The sequence below is a fragment of the Lytechinus variegatus genome, chromosome 2 (assembly GCF_018143015.1).
Source record: "Lytechinus variegatus isolate NC3 chromosome 2, Lvar_3.0, whole genome shotgun sequence".
NCBI classification, from domain to species: domain Eukaryota; kingdom Metazoa; phylum Echinodermata; class Echinoidea; order Temnopleuroida; family Toxopneustidae; genus Lytechinus; species Lytechinus variegatus.
In genome coordinates, this window is record NC_054741.1 from 20,153,004 (window position 1) to 20,163,697 (window position 10,694).

Consider the following 10,694-nt stretch of genomic DNA (forward strand, 5'->3'; position numbering starts at 1 on the left):
TTATTTTACATATTTCACATTATATCCTCCTGACTTTGACATTATCTGTGAATTATAATACGTTATGGTCAGGAGGAGGCATGCTGCAATTTGAAAGATAACGGTGAAAATCTGAAAATTTGTGTACAAAACAAATTGAGAGTTGTCCACCAAATCTGCCATTCTGAAGCATGTTGGCCAGTTTGAGCAAGGCGATATCACCTTTGGTATCTCCTTAATTTGAGGATCCCCATAGCCGGGACCCACAGATAGTACAAGACTTTTTAAACGTCAATAACTTGCTTATTTCATACCCGAATTGATGAAACTTGTTTTAAATTGTTCCTCTCATTTTACTCTTTCAAATAGGATTTCTTCTTTTCTTAAGTTGTGGTTTCCTTTAACACCTAACCACATTTTAAAGACCCATGTTCGAGGAAGGAAAAATACATCAAGACAACCCGGATCCTTTCACACCGGGGGAGCTTTTCATGGGGTGTCTGGTCTGTGGTGCTCAATTACGAATTTACTCCCAGCCAATCAGAAGCGAGCATTCTAGTAACTTGTGAAAGTTGTCGATGAACAGGCACTGGCAAGGAATGCTCCTTGTCCTTCTACACGCAGGATGTATTTTACAGACGTGGGAATTTTATACCATTGAGCATACACGTTGCGTGGATGGTGCATGTGTGCATGAACGAGTGTAAAGTTACTTTTTATAATAATTGGATCAAGAAAATAAATATGGTCAAGGGTGAATATATCAATAAGGTAAGACTGCTTATCTTGTAATTATCCATTTGTTGTTTGGTATATCATTTTAGCTTAAACTGATAACAGTCATGAATCTTGCCATGTGAAAATAACATCACGCGGCATCAACGCGGCCGAGGCTCTACGGTATTGTTTTGAACTGTATAATAATAATTTTAGATAAATACGTATTCCTTTTCATTATCTGGTCGCATAGGTATCTTAAAATCCTCTGCTAATCTAACGACTGCATAATGGTGCATGTATATTATATTCCTTCGTAGTTAATTGTATAGGGCCAAGCATCGACATCCTTAACCTCAGATTTTTTATCAATATTACCACATGGATTGATCTGGAATCTAATTTACTTTTAGGCCTATACAATCTATACATAGGCTTAATATCATGTATATGATTAAGTATAATATTCACTGTATATTTCCCGCTTCAGAAAACAACATGCTTCCAATATTACAGCAAACATGATTATCCATTTCCCAAAGTCCATGGCAATTGTTTCCCTCGTCATTTTTTTTCAGAACTCATTACACCCCCCTCTCTCTCTCTCTCTCACACACACACACACACACACCCACGAAAAAAAGTAATGAACATCGCATTTATATACATGCGACTTTTTATAAATAGGAAAGGATGGAAGTGCAAACCATGGAGAAATAAGATTGACCATTCTCCATTTTGCTGGTATTGTGTATTCGAGAAATAAAACTATGACGTTGTTGTTGAGCTTGACCCCTGACCCGCACACGGTCTACAGAAATCAGCCATTTATTGTTAATCGGAACTTCATTCTTATTTTGACCACACACGCACTCTCACTAATTCGACTCGATTCTCATTTTGTTTTTCTTCTGTAATACATTTTCATTTACTTATTGATATTGTTTGCTCTGTATACTGTTGACAGGAGTGTAATTTGCTGCCTATTTGCACTGTTTTTCGGGAGGTTTTTTTTTTTAAATCATATTGAGGTTTGAACGCGTAAGCCTAAACTTGGCTTTGCGCCAGTTCATTCAGCGATCGCACAAATGTCATCCAATCAGGTGTGAGTATTTCATACACACCCCCAGGCGAGCCCACATACAACACACACACATTCCGGGAGTGCAGTGGTTTTAAAGGACATTTTCACGTTATAATAATACGCAATATAATATAAACGTAATGATAATAACTGAGCTTCAGTGCACTTTGATAGAATGGAACCTTTGATACTCATTATCCCATAAATGCAGTTGATGGCATAAATTCATTTTGATTAAAGATATACTTTGGAGTGTTTGTGACAGCGCTTACAATGAACTTTGAATAGTAATTGTCATAATGATATAAAAATAATCATTTTATTAATGATTGATTTCACCAGTTAACTGCAAGGCAGACTGTATACCTTGTAGAGTAAATTTACCACTTGACTGATAATGGGGTAGCCGGGGTTTAACTTAGGGAAGTTGCCCCCTGAAACCCTTTAAAATAATTTCTTCATTAAAAGTGATCAATACGCCTATAACAAATTGGAAATAAGCCATCTCGGCTTTCATGGGCAATCCTGTCAAGGTATACACTTCTGTTCATACTTTCTTGTACTTGTTCATAGTTACCAGACAAATAAAATCAATCAATCAATCAATACTCCCAAGTCAAAAGGGGTAGAAGGAAGTTAAAACGTTCTCAACCAACTACTTTTAAACATTATCGTCAATATCCGCATTCCATTCTTTTAAAACAAATTTATTGTCAATTGTTTGTCAAGTATTATACTCAAATACTAATATACCAAATTTATCCCCCCCCCCCCCCTTTCAATAGTTTTGCTCATACCACAAGGATTTTTCAAGAGCGTTTGGTTAGCGTCGCTCTCACTGCACAGAGTCCATAAAAATTTTGTTTCGGTGAGCCAAATAATGCGGCGCCCTTTTTCTTTTCGATCAATAAAATACTAATTGTTCCTCGCATCGCAAGGATGAATGCATTGAACAAACTCGCGACATCGGTCTTCTATTGTTAAAACCCTCTCCCGGTTTTTTTCATAAACCCTATGCTGTATATATTGCACCGGGCCACCGAGATATGTGCGAGTTGGAATAATGTTTTCAGCATCAACTTCTGAATTTTTAAACAGTCTGACAGGATTTCATAGTTTACTTGTGTGACAGCGGACCCGACAATAAGTGGTATTATTAGGAAGATTTTTAAGGATGGTCGATCTGTTCATTCATCAGTAGGAACATAAGCTGACGAATTGAGAACCTTAATTTGTGTGTTTTAGATAAGCGAAAGTTTTGTGCAATGGCAACTGCAGAAACGAGTTCCTTTACAGCGGTAAGATACGCCTAACTGCAAAAGCAAGATTGTTTTTTAAAAGGCCCTTGTATGAGCTATATACACTTTTATATGCTTATTTATGTTTGTTATGTTTGCAGGTATATTCAATGTTTTCTGTAATTATGAAGTATATATGTTTTCTTAATATTAAATAGTGTATGGATCTCGATCTGTTCATCCCAATTGTTGTTTTTTTTTCATACCGATAATTATCCTATTACTGTGACCTGCGGATCGAAGCCTTTTCCGATTTCATTTTTAACTGTGATTCTATTCCATGCCATAAACTCATATGAACCTCGTATCCTCTCTACCCCGCCCCCTGAGCCTCGCACCTTATGATCTTGTGATTATGCCTACTACAATTAAGAACCAGGGGCCGATTGCACGAAAGGGTCTTTCCAAGGACCGTCTTTCGTGTCGCCCATCTTTTATGATACGCTATAAGTGGGGTGTTTCTGAAATTTATGATAAAGAATAAAATTCGTTAGCTTGCTTTTAAATCAAATTTTATACAATTTCATGATATATCACATCATTTTATAAACAAATATTTTGTTAATTTTAACGGACGAATGAAATATGTTTGCAGGTGATTTATTTAAAATGCGTTTCACATGGCGCATCATAAAAGATGGGCGACACGAAAGACGGTCCTTGCAAAGACCCTTTCGTGCAATCGGCCCCATGAATCTACAAAGGCCTCACCCCCACACAAAATAGATCTATACAAAATACAATAAAGTATGCTTCGGTGCCCTAAACCCCTATAAAAAAATTCGTATTGGTACTACAATATAACGAATATAAAATATACCTGAGAAATGTCCAGGCGTATCAAAAATCAAATTATCGGTGAACAATTCTACCGCCCTTTCACACGGTATATAAAATCGTAATTTGAATGATGATTCCAGTGAAAATAAGGCTAATTACGAATATTTAGCATGTGTCAAACCAAACTTGAACATGATTGGAATCACGAACGCTAATCACAGTCACGATTACAATCGCAGTCATTATTACGATGATTCAAGATTCACGTGTGAATAGGCCCTTAGACATAATTGGATCCCTTTTGCCACCGTCTATAGGAATCGTTAATTAATCAAATTATGTAAATATTTGTCATTTTATTCTGACCCCTTACAGTCTGGTCCAAACAACAATAACGTTGATGATATCACTCAGTTTTCAATGAAGGAGGTGGCTCTACATTCAGATCGTGGTTCGTGTTGGCTTGTCATTAAAGATTTTGTCTATGATGTGACGTCATTTATTTCAGAGGTGGGTTTCACATTACAATAGCCCATTTAACACTTGTGATAATATGTCATTGCCTTTCACAAAATATTTTTAATAACTTTTTTTCAGGCAATATTCCCCTGCACCTTGGTAAGCAAAACTTGAAAATCCATTAACTTTATCAGATTCTGATGAAATTTTCAGCATTTCGTGTGGTGAATTCTATTACATCTATTTAGATGAAATTATTTTCAGCCCGGAGTACCCCTCATGTTAAAAATTAATATTTTGTACAGCAGATTATTTCATGACAATTTACATACGTAGCTGACCTTTCTTCTTGGCTATTCTGTTTTATTTTTCAGCATCCTGGCGGATGGGAAATCATTATGGAGAGGGCAGGTAGGCTATATAGGTTTTATTTTTTATATCACCCACCCCCGTGCACTTTCTGCTTCTGTTAGGTTGCGTGGGTGTCTCTGCCCCCCCCCACCCTCCCTCCCTCCATCTTACTCTCCCCACTTCACTTTCCATCAATATTGGTAAAATTCCCTCTTCTACAAAGAATTCTTCCATTGCTACCTATTATCGTATTTACCATAAATTTTGATGCAAATGTTATATCAGTCACGACTATAATATGGTTTATAAAATAGTTTGTCCATGGGATCAAAATGCCCATAAATCTATTACCTGCAAGTTTGTTATGAAGTTATTCGGCTATCAAGAATCGATCTGATATATATACATAGTATATCCTTTGCGAATGCAACTCTCTTTATCAAAAGGTACTGACGCAACTTATGCCTTCGAGGGGAAGGGTCATTCAGATGACGCAAAGAAGCTGCTAGCTGGCTTTATGATCGGTCAATTGAATACGGTAAGATTTTTTTTTACCTATTGATTCACAGAAATTATTTTGAAGAGAGAGAGAGGCAAACAAAACGGTCCGCATCCAAAGACACGTTGATTCACTACAAGGTACAGTACTACTTCCCTGTGTAACAAAAAAAAAGGAAACTAATTTGAAATATCGGTTGTGGATCCAGGGGGGGCATGAAAATGGAAAAAAGACATTTGGAAAATTGTTTACAAGAATAAATGTCCCAACCCCCACACCTCCTCTGCTGGCGTCATGGGACGTGAGTGGTTGAAATTAATGACTTTATTTAAATCATATAATTTTTGCTTGTCCCTTGTAAAAAATAAATAACGGGGAAGATGCAAATATCTTTGAGCTCTATATCTTCTCTCTTTTGCTTTTCAGAAAATGTTTGAAGAAAAGGTGACCCTTTTGGGGGACACATCCATGATATTTTATTCGTCCACTTCGTTCGCTTGTAATAATAATTTCTGCCTCTTTCCCTTAAAATGGTAGGCTCATTACTCCAGGCTGAACATGGAAAAATTAATTTAAATATGAAATACCATTGTAGGTCAAGCATGTACAACTCCATAATGTTAAAAAACAAATGTGACAGGATTTATATCGACGTGATTTATGCGTCTCCATCTCAGTGTTGGTGCGCCCCCCCCCCCCCCTCCCCATTACAATAATTTCAATTGATTCAAACAATGTGGTTAAGAGGCTGTAAATATACGCATGGTTTTGGTAATATTTTTAGTAGACTTTTTAATGTTTACCTATTTTCTGCACCCCCTCTTCTCCTGCTCTAATTCCTCCTTCCTCTTCTCATTCCTCCTCTTCTTCCTCTTTTCTTCTTTTTCATCTTCCTCTTCTTCTTCTCCCCCTCCTTCATCTCCCCCTCCTTCTTCATCTCCTCCTCCTTCTTCTCCTCCTCCTTCTTTTTCTTCTTCACCTCCTTTTTTTTCTTCTTCCTCTTCTTCTTCTTCTCCTCCTCCTTTTTTTTCCTCCTTCTCCTCCTTCCACATCCCTCCCTCCTCTCATTGCCTACCGTTTCTCTGTATATTCCTTCCAAATGTTTTATCTGTATACAGAACGAGCGTCTGGAGAAAGGTTGACGACTTCTATATAGTCCTTGCTTTTATAATAAGTTAAATGGTAAATCTAACATAAATATGCAATATCACGGTGTCTTCTTGTCTTAAGAGAAAAGAACTGAGAAATATGGAGTCCATTTTTTAAATAAAGTGTATAGTATATACATGTATGTGTAATTCGTGATTTGGAGGCAGCTTTGCTATTATATGAGTCACTTTTATTCAATTAAAATTTGTAGCAGTTGAATTTTAATCGCAATTTTTTTTTTCTGATATATATTCTAATGTGCAGATATGAATCAAGAATATGAATCCTTGATTTTATTTTGCACCTGGGTTTGTGTGGTTGCGATTGCTTATAGAAGAAATAAGGTATTTATTATAGTTTTTGTGAATAATACTGGTATATTCTTCTATACTGTCTTTCACTTTTATATATCTTGTCATGATAATGCTGCAACAAGTAAATATAGACCATATGGCAAAATATATATTTTATAGATTTTAATGAATTGTTTATTGTAGCCTGCGCCAGCTGTATGCAAACTACAAGATAGTCCTAGGGGCTTCCTGGGCCTTTATGAGAATACTAGGAAACTGGTACATAATGAAAACATATGATTTATGTTATCAGGCATAGATCATAAGTATTATAGTGATAACAACATATCACAAGGGTAATTCTTGATTGATTTTTATCATATTTATTACATAAACTTAGTATGTATTCATTTGCTTGTATACTATGTATTTGTTTACCTTTATAATATAAGATTATGCTAAAGTACTGGAGTGGATCATAGATTTCATTAAAGTGGGGACATGTTATGCACATTTAGGTAAATTGTACATTTTGGTAAATTACCAAACGGCACATATTGGTAAATTTGCACATTTGGGTAATTTACCCAAAACGTGCAATTTACCAAAATGTGCCGTAACAGGGTGCACTATTCTTTATAAAAAAATGTTCTGAGATTCAAATATTACTATGAATCCTCCAACAAGCAAACATCACCCCCCCCCAAAAAAAAAAAGAAATGTGTATTTTAGCAGTATTTTCTTTAAATTAATACGAGCGTTATCACTTCAGATAAGTCCCCCACCCCCCCCAAAAAAAAAAAAAAATCGATAGCGCTGCAGCCAGTTAGCTCCTATCGATCCTAGAGGTCACTCTCTACATCTTCTGCTGCTAAGCACAGGCGTCCAGAAAAGAAAAAAACAAACATTAAACAGGGTCTCATGGCGGTATGGTTGCCTTTCCCGCACCATTCGTAGGTACATGCATCAAATTACGGATTTCCATAACTTTTCACTTGTTCTGCCATTTAGGGCTGCAAATTTACTATTGCGCCAGTTAGGATGCACTTTTGAGGTTTGTTGGACATGGGTGGGGATAGCAGGCCATAAGGAGAGTGACCCATGGGTTACAGATTTATTATATACCTCTTTATATACCTCAGTACTTCTGAATGGGCCCCGTCTAACAAAGAGTTACGATTGATCCGATCAATCACAGCTATGGACAGCCAGCAACGTCAACATCTATTATGCATGTTTGTTCAAAATATCTTCTAGGTTTGATGTATATTCATGCATCCATTGTTTTCTTGAAAATTAACTGCGCTTCTCTTTGCATACCAAGGACACTGCAAATATTTCGTAGAAAACAAATATGACACTGATGGATTTCCACAGAGTTACAATTGATCGGATCAATCATAAATCTTTGTTAGACTGGGGCCCTGTACTTTGATAATGCTGAAATTAATTAAAACTATGGTGATATGAGAGCAAAGTCTGTCTCCCTGTTGTGTTTTTCTTGGCGGTTCAAGTTGAGGAAGACAGAGTCGATGCCTTGGTATATTCTGATATATCTATAGGCCCTGGTCTCCATTTATCTTGTCCAGGGTCCGTGACACAAAGGTTAGCAATTAACTGTACACTAAATTTTCACGACTGATTGCACATTGTAGTCGATGGAATCAGTCGTAGACAAATGTTCTACGATCATTGCTAAGCTTTGTGTTACGGGCTTCAGGTACTACATCAGAGATTGCAAAAAAAAATGTTCTACGATGAATAATAAGGGGTGGATTTGGAGACTTAAAAATAAAGAATATAAAGGCAACTTTGTGAGGATTGTTAATCACTATTTGAGATAAATCACTAGTGTTAAAAAATCAGTCAACTGAAAAATACATAAACACATCCTCTATATGCAAATCATATATATATATATATATATGTATATATTTGTTTGAAAGACATTCAAGAAATTATCTTAGAAAATTACTATAGCAATGCAAATTAATATTCCAGGCCTGCATATTTACATAGTATACATTCATAGAAGTAAAATAAAACTAAAATACCCTTCTCTTATTTACAGACATTCTTAGCAGGGTACACGGAAATTCACAGTATACAACCAAATTTCAGTAAAGAGACCCATGTTAAACCGGTGTGTTGGCTCAGTTGGTAAGAGTGTCCATCTCACAACCGGGAGGTCAGGAGTTCAAAGCCCCGGCCACGTGAGACCAAAAGATATTAAAGATGGTAACTCCTGCTACCCTGTTTGGCGTTCAACAGTTAAAGGGATGGAGCTATGTCGATCTGGCACTGCACGGTGGCTGCCAGGCCCACGATCAATTGGGCAAAAAAAATTGAGTATTTCTATTTTCATATTGCATTTAAAACAATAAAAATGAATAAAATATTAATTTTAATTTTTTTTTCATGTTGACATACAATGGAATTACAATATCATTAAATTGTATACATTATATGGAAAAGAATTGAGGTAGCTAGAGGCTGACAAATGTGAACAAGAAATAAAACTTGACTAGGAACAAATAATCTTTCAATGAAATGATTAAGAAAGCTCCTTAACATATAGAGCTTATGCAAATATAATGAAGCTAGAAAAAAAGGAATGTACTATGTTATCAAGAATGTAACAAATCCTCTTTTCCTGTATATTTTTCTTCAAATTCATTATTTTTAGACTTTTAGATTTTTTAGACTCAAATAATTATGATTAACTTCACACCAATAAAAGCAATCTTGTGAAATTGACAAACTCTATTCAAATTTCTTATATTTTCACTATCATTTAGGCAAACACAACATTTCATCAAGTGGGTTCAATATGGACTGTACAACACACACCCAAAATAATGCCTTGAAGTATTGAAAAAGGCTTAGCCAGTGTGCCAAGCATTGTATTTTTATTGTGATCTTTTCACATGTGATAATATAAAATAGCTCACTTATATAAAACCAAATAAAAATAATCAGTTATTTATCATTACTACCTACTGAAATGGACTTTTACGAGGAAGTCTGGCTATATCTGATATGACCCCTTTCACATCCATCTCAACATTTTGGCTGGCTAAAAGATCATAATTAGCCACTCCAAATCTACTCGACACAAGCCGTTCACACTACTGATGAGTTTAGAGTACCAGGTACTAACATGACAAGTCCCACCTGTGATATAGTACACAAATAATTAATGTTATGAGTGCAATGAACAGAATAACTTCATGAGGTGAAAGATGAAATGATCCATTCAACGAGGCGTAGCCGAGTTAAATGGATCATTCATTTTATCTTTCACAGAATTAAGTATTCTGTCCACTGCACGAATGATAACATTCCTTATTTGGTTTATATGAGTATGACACTGACGAATAGATTCTTTTTCATGTGAAATTCATGAATTTTGATGCAAAATATGCTCGGTCTGTAATTGTGCGTACCTACAACATGTGCGCATGCAATGGACAAAATCGTATGGATCCAAAATTACACGGTTGATGACGTCATTGTAAAATGGGCTGAATGATCGATATCAAACAACCAATCAAATGACAAGGATCTATCAAGGTGTCATATAACAGTAAATGTTTGCACAGTGCATAATGAACATGATGGGGATTTAGAGGAAAGGGGAGCAATGGTGGGAGTGATGTGAAGTTGATGGACAGGAAGAAGACTGAGGAGTGGATGCAAACGTTGGGTTTGAAAGAAGAAGCAGTGGACCAGTCTAGTGTTGTAGGTTTCACGGTTCACCATGTATCTTTCTTGGGCAAGCGTTGGTCCTGAAAAGGACAAGTGTGTTCTTTTCATCCTCATTCTCCTATGGACAAAAAGAACACACTTGTCGAAACGTCAAGATTGGGTGGTCCTTTTAAGGACCAACACTTGCCCAAGGAAGATACATGGTGTACCGTGAAACCTACTACACTATTCTTCACCATGGAAACCGTCAGAATTTACATCAGTGGACCAGTCGATGAAGGTGAATGGGGTACATTGGTATGGGCCTAGCTGAGGAGGGATGACAGGCATGTTTTTAGAAGGGCTTTTGAGTTCGGGTTGGGTGGGTCAAGGAGAGG

The 10,694-nt window shown here is 36.3% G+C and overlaps 1 protein-coding gene across 2 annotated transcripts; it reads left to right on the forward strand.

Moving 5' to 3' along the window:
* The first annotated feature begins 655 nt into the window (after positions 1-655).
* LOC121407522 (cytochrome b5-like) lies at positions 656-6,396 on the forward strand. 2 transcript variants are annotated; one of them, XM_041598649.1, is made up of 5 exons: positions 656-750; positions 4,234-4,368; positions 4,692-4,728; positions 5,115-5,206; positions 6,286-6,396. In XM_041598649.1, the coding sequence occupies exons 1-5, from the start codon at positions 658-660 to the stop codon at positions 6,307-6,309; spliced, it is 381 nt and encodes a 126-aa protein (XP_041454583.1). In that variant the 5' UTR covers positions 656-657; the 3' UTR covers positions 6,310-6,396. The 2 variants fall into 2 exon arrangements, with proteins under 2 accessions (XP_041454583.1, XP_041454584.1); XM_041598650.1 differs by lacking the exon at positions 656-750 and adding an exon at positions 2,651-3,078.
* The last annotated feature ends 4,298 nt before the right edge of the window (positions 6,397-10,694 follow it).